This window comes from Synchiropus splendidus, chromosome 3, assembly GCF_027744825.2.
Source record: "Synchiropus splendidus isolate RoL2022-P1 chromosome 3, RoL_Sspl_1.0, whole genome shotgun sequence".
In the NCBI taxonomy this organism is placed as follows: domain Eukaryota; kingdom Metazoa; phylum Chordata; class Actinopteri; order Syngnathiformes; family Callionymidae; genus Synchiropus; species Synchiropus splendidus.
Window position 1 is genome coordinate 18257008 of NC_071336.1, and position 14900 is coordinate 18271907.

Consider the following 14900-nt stretch of genomic DNA (forward strand, 5'->3'; position numbering starts at 1 on the left):
CCATCTGATCCCGGCGCTCCAATCACCAAGTCCTCCCGCCGAAGCAGCCTCTGCATTTTTGTCTGGCTCAACGCTGCAGCCGCGCAGGAGGCGAACCGCTCCGCTCCAGAGCAGCCAGACTGAACAAATGTGACAATTCCACGGTCACTTTCATGGCGAGGACAACAGCGACGGGTAAGGAGTTGTTGTGTGACTCCTGGGAGCTGCAGGACGCTGGGACAAAATGGTAGGCTGCGCAAGAACCTTTCATTTTTATGTTTGGTTTCCCTCTCGTCTCTGTCCATCTCCCCAGCCACTTAGCAGGCCCACCAAACTTAACAGCTCAAGTTTGTCATATTCCAACAATGGTGTGGAAGTTGACCGCAAGTTTTGTCTGCTGCTGTGGCGACTGTGTTAAATTGGTCCTGCAACAACAACAATGAGGGGCAATGCTGCTTCTGAACTGAACATGAGTAACCCAGACAGTCCACTGAAGTCGTCCAACTATTGACGTCTGTCACGCTGTTCTCCGGGCTTGATGGAGAGCTGGGAACGGAGCAGCCGACAGGGAGCTCGGTCTCTGGGGTCATTCTAGGATGCCTCATTAGAAAAGCATGTGGAGCTTCATGCAGTGGTGGAGTAATCCCACAGCGTCCACATCTGGAGGCTTGGGTTAATATCTGGGTCAGGTCAGAGGGTTATCCCTAGTGCTAGCTGGGTGGCTTCTGCTGGCTTATTTTGCCTGTGTTTTTACCTCCGGTTCTTGTATTTTATCTGTCCTGTTTGCAGGAGAGCTGGTGGTGACGTCCACTGGGTTTCAATGTAGATGCTGCTTATTTACGGCGTCGCTCTGAATTAACTAGTTGGCACAGCTATTTTTGTTGATGCTGAAAGCGGTTTATGATCTGTTAATTAAGGGTTTAAGTGGTCCTTGTTATCTCAGTGATATCATCACCAACACATACTCGTAATGTACAGCATGTTTCCACAGCCGTCCTAACGTCATCAAGAGAACTGCAGGTAAAACACATTACAGCTTATCTGTAAGTATATTTAACCGTCTGCCTCACAGGGCCAAAAATATAGACCTTGATATGAGCTCCAGCTAATTTAAGTTAGAGCTAATAAATGAAACCTTTTGAGCCTGTCAAAGGATTCTTCCTGTTCCTCATATTATGATCGTCATCTTCTATTTGTTTTTGTTTCTTCACTTTATTTCTATCTAGTCTTCTATGTAGGTGTATGCTGGAGTCTCAACTGAGCGGGTGAAACTTCCAAAACAAAGTCACCATGTGATATGTCTTCCAATGCCAGAGCCATCTCGAATGGCTTTTAATATCCCGAGATTATACTCTGCTGAGAGGGAATGATCAAACCTATAACCCAGTAGCTTTTAGAGCCACCCAAGTGGAACAATGGCCATCCTAGAAACCATCTCAAATAAGATCCACTTGTCACAAAAAGGTCTGAAAACATTTAATGAAAGAAAAGGTGCAGATGCTCTCATAGCCTTTTGAACAAATTCAGTGAGCTCTGAATATTGAGACATCTTTTGTGAAACAGGTGAACACATCCCATGCTTTCAGTCAGAAGTGTCAAGCTCAGGGGCCTTAGGTCAAATCTGCTCTGCCTTTACTATAGAAGGCCCGCAGCAGTAATTCAACCAGGACATTATTAGAAAGAGGAAATACCATTTGCACACTGTGGGCAAAAACGCTCACTCGCATTTTGCTTCCTTATACAGCCATGAATTAAAATGTGATGCAGATGAGTCCGATGTTCAGTGGTGGGGCATAAAAGACCAGCACTGGCTGATCACATTTGCTGGAGTAACCAACTCTGGGAATAAGAGGGTGCAACATGGACATAGGTCAGCTGACTGACCGATGTCAACATGAATGCTAATGAATATAAAGTGTATAAATATATGTAATTTAAATATATAATGAATGTGGGTTTACTGGTTAAAGAAATAGCAACAATTATTTCAGGTAATAGAGAAAAACATCTCCAATATCAATCTCCTTCATTTCTGCAAGGACGTGTCCCTGTCATTTAGTTGTTAGATGTTTTCATTACAAACACCACTGTCATTTACACCTCCATGATGCTTCTTGTGTTTTCCGCTTATTTTGACACTTACACTTTGTTTATCATCGCGGCTCAATTGACGTTTACGTGCGACGGAAACCCTGGAATGTGGTCTGTTTACTCTCCTCTGGGCTGGGCATTCAGGGCCGGAGGTAAGCAGGTAAATAAATATAAATAAATACTGCATGTATGTTATTGCTTCGACAGTTCGATAACCTCACGGGGGGTGACCAGGATTTGACAGGTTTGATTTTCATCTGATCGATCGAGAGGTAGTCGTGATGTGTTAATCGCTTCTCCTAACACCATAGCTGATTAAGCTGTGGCGTCACGATTTATCTATATTTACGTGTAGCGGAAGTGCAAAAAAACCAACTTCAGTGGTGAGTGATGCAATCAAACAACATGCAGAGCGGGCCTGAAGGATGTAAAACCTGTGTACAAAAAAAATGCGTATCGGCTCAGAGGAATATCGGGATCTGCAGATATCCAAATTCAAGTATCGGGATAAGATCGGAATTCCAAAGATGTGGATCGGTGCATCCCAAATATAACAGTAGGTCTGAGCTCTTTTCTTGTTAAAAGAATGAGGCGCATATGTTCTGCAAAATGTCCCGAATAAATGCATTTGTTTGACAAAATCTTCAATCGTGCTAAGCTCAGGTGTGTGCAGGCAGGGAACATTGTTGTTGGCCAAAGTGGTTCAGTAATGATTCCCTAAGTTGTTAGTGATGAGCGTGGGTGACTCTGCGATCCTGTCAGACTGCAGTCAGCATGGCCAGGTCCTGCGCCGTCTCTGTCCTCGCAGGGTGCTGAGAGTTTTACGTAACCCTCTATTCAGGGCATTCCTGCCCACCCTTGACTTTGACGCTTCAGCGTGCCTCACTCCGGGAACTGTGTCCTTGTGACAGGGTGCGGGAACTAACTCCAGAAGACATCTCTGGCATCCCGCTCTCCTTGGAAACCAAAAAACGCAGAGGTGCCGCGAATTTATGCCCATGAAATTAAGACGAGTGGACAAGGCTGCACAGACAGTAAGGTTGATCCCACTGGGCTTATGTAACGCCTCCTTTGTTCTTGTCGGTTCAAATGGCATGTTTTGTTTTTTTTAAGCAGTTCTCATACATGGTATAAACCTGTTCCTAAGCAGCCGGGGCGTTCCAGTTTAACCTCAACAAGACCTTTATCAAATGAGTCTATTATCAGAGATGTCAGCGTCTCCTTTTACTGCTTGATATAAGGATTCAATTAGCCTTTCAGTGGCAGCTTCAAAGATATGAGAAGTTTTTAAAGAGGAGGTTGTCGGACATGAGTGCAGGCCGACTGGAGCATTTCCAGCCGAAGAGAATACGCACACTGAGGCCTTTAAGAAAACACAAGCCTGTGCAGTTATTGTCATAAGAAATACAATGAATATTTACTCAAAGTGTGGTCATATATATATTTTTTTCTTAAATTACTATTGCAATAAACCAAATAATTTTACATAACACTACTGTCATTTATTGTACTAGAAAATTTTCAAATGCCAGTAAATTTAAAGACAAGAATGGGTTCACTATAGGATTTTTCTCAGCCATGTGGATCCACCTTTTGTATCTATAACTGTTGAGAGGCAGAGTCCTCCTCCATGTAGTGACGGTGTGGGAGCGCTGACATTGTAAGTGACAGTTCACTACTATGTTTATGTAAACGGCACAAAACAACTACTTTTTAGATCAACAAACAAAGTTTGGAGTCATGGTTGTTGGAAAGGATGATGATCATTGAGTCTTAATAGTTCACCTGGAGCTGGTAGAAATCCAAACAAACTGTCTGTGGGACTGGCACTGTTGCATACGCCCTGTCCGCGTGTCATCATGATCCTGGTGTTACAGTGCCTCCGGGACAGTGCTATTCCATGAATGAAACATTTTAGCTGGCAGCCAGGTTGAGGCTATAGCTTGAACATGCTGTGAGCAATTCGGACTTGAGTGTCTGGCTCAAGGACGTTCCAACAATCATTTGCGAAGCCTGCAAGAGTCACTCTCACTTTAGAGCCATGCCTCACCATAACAAGCCATTTGAAACCCTTCTGTCATCTTCATTGATTCAGTCATAGATGCCTTTGATTTGGCTGACCAGACTGGAGAATGATTAAAAAAGGATCTGGAACCAGAACACTTAGAGTGGAACTGTGAAGATGGGTCTGCGGAATTACATTGCTGTTGAATGGAGTGCTTTTAAATGTCCAGCAAAACACCCTTCCCATTAAAAGCACATTTTAAAATGCAAATGATGAACTTTATGAACAGGGAAATTGGGAGGGAATATGCATGGTTAAAAAAAAACGGATGAAAAGATGACAAGTCTTTGTCCTGAAAAGTCAATGTGCAATCTTTTCAGACACCATAGTCCAGTTAGATGACTTATACAAACAAATAAATAAAATAGAAAAATATGATCAATATCTTTCCCATTTACTTAGCGGAAAAAAAATCCATGACATTTTCAAACAAAGCAAACTTCCCGTGAGCTCATATTCACTGACCATCGATTGGATGCAGCAGGAGAAAGCTGATGCTTCTTCTTTTTATTCCTTCATTCTGTCCTTCCTGACCTTCTCATCAAACATATCCTCCGCAAGCCCACTCGCAGATGGACACACACACGCACACACACACATCTGAGAGATTCCTGTGATGAAAAGCTCTTCAGAGTGCGTGTTAGCCATGTTCTTTGTGTTGGCTTATGAAAGACTTAATGAAGGTATCACAGGGTAATGGCTGTCTGCTGTTCTGCACCTGCTCGCTGCCAGACATCATCGTCTTTTAGCTGCAGGAATTTAAGGGACATCTCTGGCATTTTGATGAGTTCTATCCACTGACGCACTAGCATTTCCACACTGGTCTTGCAGTACTGTCGGTGGATGAATCTGTGCCATGCCAAATTCCATGCTGGCTGCAGAAAACAATGTGTTGAGACTTCAGTGAAGCAGAGCTGTGTTTGCATGAAGGAGCAGTTGCCAGCACCACGGGCATCTCTCATGGCTTGGCATGCTGACTCAGCACTTTCTATGTGCCAGCTCACTGGGTCCAACGTAAACTTCCTGAATGAGCTTTTGCATGGTCACCACTAACCTCATCACTGGCCTCGACCCCACGCACTCATTTCTTCAGGCTGTGTTCCCTGCATGTTTGTTTTGAACTGTCTTCTGATAAACACCCGGAATAACCCTTTAACTCATGTGACTAACTCTGAAACACCAAGTCAGCTCTTGAGTTTTGGAACATGGTTGTCAGAGGCCCTTTAAAGGACAAGAAATCATACATGTTGTGAACGTCTTGGAAGATTCAAGTATGAAAAAAAAAAAACTATGAAAATTCAATGTGTCCAGAGGAGTCTCTTACATCACAATAATACAAACTTGGAAATTTAGATTTTTTTCAAGATTCAATTTCACTCAACATGACACATTTGTCATGGTCATATATAAGGCTCTCTCGCTAACACCTTTTTTTCAACCAAGTACTGACATTTGAGTACTTGCCAAAATAGAGTACAAATTAATAATACCATAAAGGCCATTTTGATTCATGAATTTTGAATTTTTCAGCAAATGTTCCCTCAGATGTCACTTAACCATAGGGCCAGGGGCCCATGGTTGGACCGCAAGTGCCTCCTTGAGGGCTGCTAAAAGATTTTTTGTTTTAATCCTGAAGGGCCGCAAGATGCTCAGTTTTAATTTATTAGCCACCTATGGTGGCAGCAGTGTGTCTCTGAATTGACTTGACAGCTGCAAATCTGTGACAGTTAACTAAGTTCTTGTAAAGAAACAATTATAAAGAAAGTGATGTCGCCGCACCCAACAGTAAAAACTGTTCATGAAAGCAACTGTTGAAGCAATTTTAAAAATTAATTAGTATACTTTCATTTACACTTTACTTATATCTTCTTTGGAGTTTATATATATATATATTATGTTTATTTTATGATATTTAGTCATGGTTTTATTATATTTATTTTATTCATAATTTTATTCAGTTTTTCCAATTTTCTCAACAGTTTGCATCAAGTGTATTTATTTTTTATTTTTTTCATTTTCTTCTTTAGTACATTTGATGAACATGACTTGCACCTGGTTCTGCTGCTGGTTCGTCTTTTCTATGACAAATATCTTTGCAATGTCATTTCACAAGGTTTTGGTTTGTTTACGTGTAAATAGATTAAATATGGTTGTTGATCAGAAATGAAATCAAGAGTAATGAATCATGAATTCTATTGAATTCTATTCTTCTGGGAAAGGTGGGCCCCTAGATCAAAAAGGTTTTATATATATATATATATATATATATGTATCATCTCAAAGCAGTATATTTGTTTTCATAGTTCTTAGCTTTCGCAGTACTGAAATCACAAATGCACCTTTTATGAAAAAATAAAAATAGAAATGGCAACAGTAATTTACCCCAACTGCCATTCTCTCTTTACAGTACAGCCCCAGCCTCCGATGCACTTTCATCCTTGTTTTTGTTTGTGCATCCCAATTTCATGCCTCGGTTAACACCTATCTGTTCTATATTGGCTTGTCATCTGTGGTTGAATTAACATATAGATAGAAAGTATTAAAATCTACCGGTGAGGGCTGTGAAAGCTGTGCTAGACTGAGTCTGAGCAGTTCCTGGCTGTGAAATTGGTCCGAGAAAAGTGTGAAGGAGACATTGGAAGGATTAAAAAAACAACACGCTAATGTAGATAATATTGTCCTATTAATTGCGGCCAGCAGTCAACTATGTGGTTAAGCAAGTTAAATGTTCCAATTAGGCTGCAGGGAATAAAATAATTATCCAAAACAGTGGAAAATGGAGACTGAGTTACCAGCCGCTTGTTGCAAAGCACTTGTGTGTTGACACTTTTTGGAAAATAGCTGTTGATTGAGTGTGAAATGCCATGTGCGCTTTTCTTTTTGCTTTTCATGCTTTCACATTTCACAATTATCAATCTCAATAGTTATTGTTATCAATGAATGATCATTATTCTCATCAACAAAATATAAATACCCAATAACTTGAGATCTACTTAGGGATTGCAAGCAATACAGTCACAGCATACAGAAAAAAAAAAGTTTTGCCAGGATAAACATTGTTAATTTTGTATGGCAACAGTAGTGCAGGAGAGTCTTGTTAGTCATTCGTATTCGAAGGAACTATTCCACAATGAAATATGTTCTTTCCTTAGACGTGTTGATGCAAAACTCTCTTTGTGCACGCACTCAGTCGCTCAGGCACCCGGCACTATTTTGTTAGCATGTAACATTGCTAGTGGATTTATTAGGATCCAAAACACAGTTTGAAGTAGGGTTGTCAAAAGTATATAGAATTCATACTAAAATGCCATATCTAAATACAATACTAATTATGGGATTGATACTACAGTAGGAGGTTGCAGTCAACTCTACGAGTGTTCTTTGAAAAGCATTGACAATATGAAGCTTTGAAAATAAACAGCACTGAAGCTGAGTTCATCTGTGAAGATCCAGTACCAGTTATTTATAAATGGGTTATTAGGTTGCATTTATATGCAAGGTAAAAATTAATTATCTTGTCATTTATTATTCCTATTATTCCATGTTTTCTGATCATTTTACTTTATTTATTTAATCGATATGTTGTTCGGTTTTTCATAAAAATATTTTTCCGATGCCTTTTTAAGAATTTTTTTAGTTATCCCTGTGGTATCGAAAATGTTAGAGTATTTTCCTGAGTATCCATATCGAGTTGAAATTTTAGTATCATGACAACCCTACTTAAAAACGACCCAGCACTTTCACATTTTCCATATTTAAGTAATGTTAAGTGAGTAGTTATTTTACCCAAGTTTAGTTGGACAAAATAAAATCAGGTTTGTTCTTAGGTTACCTTGTCTCAAAAACACAACCTCAAATTTGACATAGAAATATTGTTTAGCCAATGACAGCTGTCGTTGGCTGCTAATCTAACTTAGTGACTTTTAAATTCAGTTAGTTATCCCTTAAGTAACTTAGTTACCTTTTGAGGGAGTAATCAGTAGTCAGATTACTTGTTCAAAGTAACTGTGGCAACACTGGTTGTCCACGTATTGCTGTACAGTGTTTCACCTGAGAGAGTCATTGCTTTGTCCGGTCAAAGAAGTGCGGGGATCAGTAGTACTAGCACGCGCACAGTATTCATCGTATTTTCCATTTACAGACAATTTGTGAAATACAATGCAAGTTTGGCTGCTCTCTGTGCTTCTTCAACCTGAAGGTCAGAAGATTCATGCTTCTGACTGATGAAATGTGACCCTAACTCCAACTGTGCTCTAAATGTTGATCAGGCCTGAACATACAACTGAATCGAGCGATGCCAATTTTTCTCACTCCGAAGCTGACGCTGCTTGCATTTATTCACTAGCCGGTCGAGCAGAGAGGACACAGCGTCAGTTGTTGCCTTGATGACTTTTTAATGGCCGTCTGATTGGAAGCAGCCAGGAATGACGTGCCCTTGTCCTGTCCCTCGCTGACAGTGTTTGCTCACCAGCCAATCTAGACGCTGCCCAGTAAAAGCACCCTGATGCAGAGGTGGCCGAGGACACGGTCACGAGCACACACCTTTTTAACATTCTCAACAATCAATCACAAGCTTTCAAATGGCACGTTTGAACACGTTTTACCGAGCTTAAATCACCATCATTTTTCGTTATTTTCATACCCGTTGTTTGGATTTGGGCTATACTTTAAGGTGAAAGAAACTTTGCTTAGAAACTGTGGTTTATTGGGGAATGAACTGTAATGTTACAGATCAACAAATGACCGAGTGCTCCCCCGGGCTTTCTCAGTATTAGGAGAAGGAGATTTCTGTTTTGTGTTTATTTTTTGGAGTTCTGAGGCAGTAATATTTGGTTGGGCAATAATGCAATTTTCGATCGAATGCAGACCCGCCTGCACATTGGATGCACCAGCAGTCACTGTGTCCTGAGTCTGACCACGCTGAAGACAACGTGCAAGTGCAAAATATAGTGTGTGAAATTTGTTGTTGCAGGAGTGAGCCTGAAACCAAAATGTAGTGTGTTGAATGTGTCTTTTATATCCATTGCTCGAGGATCAAGGGGTCTGTTTGTAGCATTAACCTGTTCTTTTTTGTACCTGTTGTTGAGTATGACATCAATTCCTGCGACTCACAAATTCCTGTGCTGTGTGGTGGTTGTTCTGCTATTATAATTCCATTTTTTTTTACATATTGTTACATTTGTTGAGTAGAAATTATGTTTTTTTAGTGTGAATAAACTGTTTCAATAGTTTCAATAGCTTGCAGATTTGTTAATCTTCAATAAATGTGATGGAATAATGTGAAAAAATAAAAACAGCAATCTTTTAAAAAAGTGATCTGCATTAAAAATGTTATTTTTTTTTAGTAGAGAAGGACAGTAAAAGACCAAACTGTCTGTCAGATGGCTTTTTTCTGGCTGACACGGTGCTTTGTGCTCCACATGGTTGCTCATTCTCCCTTGAGTGCCTGTGCACGGATACTAACTGGGTAATCCGCGTGAATCTGTATGCAGGCCTGTCTTGCCACCCTGGCATCTGTGTAGCTGATGACTCATATATTATATGTGCGGCTGTGAGGGGTACGTAGTGGTGGGCACCGCTCTCCCACCATGCCTGTGCAAGTGACTGAGACGAAGGCTGACATGATGCCCGCTCTCCTTGCTCTGGGTGTCAGTCATATCCTGCCCCCTGTAGGGCCTCTCAGCAGGAAAAAATGCTTTGCTGACGGAGCGTTTTACTGTAGCCTTTGTTTCCTGAGTTTCAAGTGGCCAAATACCTCTTGGCTGGGTGGCATGAGGAACAGTTCAAAAGTTTACAAAGTGCCCACAGCGTGTCTACATTCAGTTGCTCTGTCTGCTGTTCCGATAGCCTGCTGTGCATCTGAGTGCTGACAGAACGTCTTTGCCGAAAACTCCTGACAGGTTTTATTACGTGTGTTTTTTGAGGATTTATAATTCCGTTTCAGCTCACCACTGCACTACAATTTGGTTTCATTTTTTTACAAGCTCTACTTTCAGCTGTCAGATCCAACAATTGTGTTATTCCAGATGTTTGCTTAACTGGTTAGATTAAAGTAAAGTCTCTTTGACTTCACTGCTTACTTAAAATATCGGAGAAAATATTAGAACCTTACTTAGTTCTGACCACAATCAGTTTAAATAACTTCATATCTTTGTGTAGTTTTCTTGTCGCCCTGAAGACAATTTAAGGTATGATGAAAGATCAACACTCCTCCAAAACTGTCCCCTCTGGTGAAGCATGATCTCTGTACCGCTGCAGTTGGCGAACGATGAAGTGATTTGCTTTACAGAGCTTTGATTTCATACGACAGCACTTGTTGGTTACCTCAGTAATCCCCTGCTGTCAGTTTGCATTGGCTCATGCTGGGTATGAATAATGTATCAGGAGGTATCTGGCTCACAGGCTGGTTCAAGGTGGCAATAGCTCTAATGACAGCGAACTAATTCTTCCTGACATTTCAGGGATGTGTGTTCCAGCCACTGACAGACATGCTTTGAATACACATCTGTCAGTTACAATTGTTGCTTACATGTCTATGTGAGTGTTGCAGAGTTTGAGTGGGAGGCCTCTCACTGCCTTGTTAATACCTAAAGAAAAGTGACTTGGAGAATCGTGTTTATTGGATGGCAATTGAGCTTTCGCTAGGGCTGCAACTACAAGTCATTAAAACTTGATAATCACAAGTGTTGGCAACACATTTAGCCATAATTTTTAGTTTAAGATTAATGTGCTGCGCATTTGAGTTCCAGAAGTTATTTTCTTCTCCAACAAACGAGTACAACAGCAGCTCTGACTCCGCCATCGTTGTTTGTTTACATAGTTTTGGTCCCAACTGAGCAAAAGCTCTAAACTCATGCATGACTCAATCTGGTTAAATGAAATCTTGAATGAATAAAATATGTTTACTGGTTTGTATTTTAAGCAAATTATTTGTTGTTATGACATGTCAGGTCCCCATAAACAACTGTACACCTTTCTCTTCACTTTAAAAGTCTACTACTCTATACAGTATGTGTTCTTTGTGTTAGTGAATGTAGTTTTTTTCCTTAAGTCTTGCTTTAACAGCTCAGGGATGTTCAAGGAGCAACACTTCTTTTTTCGATGATTGGAAATCGGGCTACTACTAACCATTATTTTGATAGTCAACTAGTCCCCGACATGTCCGGGTGGAGGAACAAGCCAACATGATCGTAGTGTTGAAAATAGAATCTAAAAATAAATATAAATAAAAATGTCTGTAAATTGCTGTAAACAATTGTTAATTGATGTTATATGTGAAAATGTATTTGTTCAAAAAATATGGTCTGTGAAATGGTCAACGTTTTGGGTCACAATGGCCTCAAAAAGAAATGTTTCTGCAAGCAGCACATTTTGCAGAGAGAACAAAGACACCACGACTAGTCCACCAATGAACCCATCGCTGGTTAACTAGTTGATTTTAACTGAATATCTTGAGTACTGGTTGCAGCCCAATGTGGAAATAAATGTTTATTTAATTTTTTTTAATGCTGTTTAACCCACCAATAGTCATTAGTTTCACCTACAGTAGTTGTCACCAACAACCTAAAATGAGTCACCCTTCTGTTTGATTTCATTTGTCAATAACCACAGGGAGGGTAGCGACAACGGCTGCTGTGAACTGAGTGAGCCCTGAATGAGGCAGACCAGTCATGCCTTGAAAACCATATGTCCACAGATCACAGCTGACTTTCAATGTTTAGTGTCTGAGATCGATGATATAATAGTCAATAACTACAATAGAGTGTGCATGAAAGTGATGAAAAATTAAAAAAAAACGACAGCCGATTTCCATTTAATCCCCCATTGCGATGTTCTATTTGCATCAGAGAAGAAGATGATTTTATCACTAAGAGCAGGCAAATTTCCTGTCTGCAACTTGCATTTGATCTGATTAAAGCAGCAGCGTTTTGCCCCTGGGCGACGTCTGTAGCCTTGCACAGCGAGCAATAACTCCATCTCCACTCATCTGCCTCTTACGGTCCAATTTAGCAGCTGAGAACTTTAAAGAATTCAATGATTGAGATTTATTCATTCTACATTTCCTAGGTTTGTGTTAACAGTAATCCATTTTCACACTAAATTGTTTTTTTTTTCTTTACTTTCACAACACATGGAGACCACAGATTTGCTCATTCTTCTTCTGGTGTTCCTGATGATTGAATCTGGTGCCACGACACCTTGTCACACCCCTGTTGGCTTCTCCCAATGTAACCAGTGTTTGAGTCAATGCCCTCACTAAGCCTAATGGTGTGTTTCGTCAGTTACATATCGATCCCTAGATGAGTTTCATGCTGGAAAGGTGATGCAACTATAACCAAAAACCTGCCTTCATCCCCTCTGAGAGATGCTCAAAAGTCCATGTTATTATTTTGGGTGTTTGCTTGTTATTTGCTGAACGATTTTCCTAATTATTTCTCCAGACTTGTTTTGTCTTCCGCATGACTCGAAGCACCCGCAGGGAGAGTGTGGTGCGTGGGTGTGCTCCGAGCGTCCTCTAATGGGAGAGACATGACTGTGAATACAAACGCACTCAGTGCTCAGACCTGGCAAAGACCAGACAGCGCTTTTGTCGATGTATCAGTGTACGCGCTTCTTTGCATGGAGGTGTTAGCTTTGTGTACGTCATCTCCTCTGCTGTGGAGCGGGTGCAGCCCAGTCCTCACTGACATCCTGTCTGGATCGAAACCTCGCCCTTCCTGTGCTAAAATAAACCCACCTTGGGAAGTCGAAGGCCTCGCACAGAGAGTGCTGACTGTTACTCCTTTCTGATCCCAGCGCTGTGCACCAACACTGAGGGTGTTGGTTTTCGCAGGGAGGGGTTTGAACAAGGCCAACAATTATGAACGTCTGTAATATATTTGATTTATTATTCTCATGTCCTTCAGCCATTTTCACTGAATAATCTTCAAATTTTCTCTACTACAAAACATGCACATATATACAGTGCTATAAACAGTATATCATTCTCGCAATACAACATACTGTGCACATTTGATTCCTGAGAATTACTTGTAATGTTGACTTTCTCATTTAATTTCTCTGACTGTTATTTCCCATTATACCAACATGTAATACAAAGAAAGAAAATTATAAATACATAGAAAAATGTTTTTAAATGCTCACGGCATCTCTCTAGTTGTTCATGTGATAGTACTCTTTGTTGCTTAGAACGTTTCAGTCCAGTATTTGTTCTTTACAGTGACATACTGTCTTGATGTTCTTGTCTTTCAGCTCATAGTGGAGAAGACCACAGACTTCCCCTCTGCTGAGTTCTCTCTGGTGGAGGATGTGGCTCTGCATTTCACTTGTTTGATGGGCCGGCTGAACGAGCAGCGCCTTTTCCAGCCAGACCTGTGTGACGTCGACATCGTTCTGGTACGCCAGCGAAGCACCTTTCCCGCTCACAAGGGCGTACTGGCAGCCTACAGCCCCTTCTTCCACTCACTCTTCGCCCAAAGCAAACAGCTAAGAAGGGTCGACCTGTCGCTGGACTCACTGACGTCACAGGGTCTGCAGCAAATCCTTAACTTCATCTACACTTCCAAACTCCTGGTGACCAGTCGCACTATCAGAGATGTTCTCAGTGCTGCCACGCTGCTTCAGATGAATGAAATTGCAGCCTCCTGCCGTGACCTGATCAGCAACCACTCATTGAGAACCAACTGCACAGATCTGACCAATCAAGAGGGTCTCAGTAGCAATGTGCCAGTTGCCGCCATGACCCCTTCCCACCATTTCGCAGAGATCAAGCAGGAGTCTGAGTTGGGAAGGTTGTACACTGAGAATGAAAACAACTCATTTTCTGTGCGTGTAGATGACAAGGGGAAGCCATCCCTGCCAAAGCAGTACTACTTAAAAGACGATAGGTTCCGTGGTTCTGCGGGTGTAGACGCTTTATGCAAAGTGGAAGCTAGTGTGCAGGAGTCAAAGTCAACTGAGGGTCACGCCGCCTTTAACAGGGATCAGATTATTGTGGAGGTCAACCTCAACAACCAGACGCTCAACGTATCAAAGGGGTCTAAAGGCAAATCGCCAGGAGCACCAGAGAAAGCTGCCATGTTTGCTCCTCGCCATGACAAGGATAGAGAATCTGAGTGCAGCGCAGAGGACGAGACTGAAAACGCTGACAACATTGATGACGACGACATCAAGAGAGTACTGGGGCAGAGCAGTGATGGGACAGAGGAGGACGACGATGAGGAAGAGGAGGAGAACGCCATAAACATTCCAGGTCTGGACCAGACTGCTATTTTGGATCGACCACGAAGGGCCACCAGAACGATGGCCATGGCAGCCGTCTCACTGAGGCAGACTCTTACAGAGGCGACTCTGGCCAACCAGCATTTGGGTGAGAAGAGACCCCTCGATATAGAGGGGCTGGCTCAGAAGGTCAGGCTTGAGGAGAAGCAACATTTCTCCTGCAAGAAATGCCCGCGTGTCTTCAACAACCGCTGGTACCTCGAGAAGCACATGAACGTCACCCACAACCGCATGCAGATTTGTGGAAACTGTGGAAAACGCTTCCTGCTGGAAAGTGAACTGGTGCTGCACCAACAGACTGACTGCGAGAAGAGCATCCAGGTAAGCAGCAGGCATCATCCTCTCCATTTTTCTCTCTGAGTTGAAGACGATAATCTGATAACACCTTGATTGACATCATTTTTTGTCTTTTCTTTTCCTCAAAAAGTTGATGTTTCATCAACTAGGTTGTTGTTTTACTGGAAACTGATCAAAACATCCATAC

At 41.6% G+C, this 14900-nt stretch overlaps 1 protein-coding gene across 3 annotated transcripts in view; it reads left to right on the plus strand.

The window, feature by feature from the left end:
* The window catches only part of zbtb47b (zinc finger and BTB domain containing 47b), a 25664-nt gene continuing 10764 nt past the window's right edge, over positions 1-14900 (plus strand). For 2 of the 3 annotated variants that reach the window (XM_053859393.1, XM_053859394.1), the window contains exons 1-2: positions 2-226; positions 13388-14737. In XM_053859393.1, the coding sequence (XP_053715368.1) occupies positions 224-226; positions 13388-14737 (1353 nt within the window). In that variant the 5' untranslated portion in view covers positions 2-223. Of the gene's footprint in view, positions 227-13387; positions 14738-14900 lie in introns of all 3 variants that reach the window. The other variant, XM_053859395.1, reaches the window with a different exon arrangement.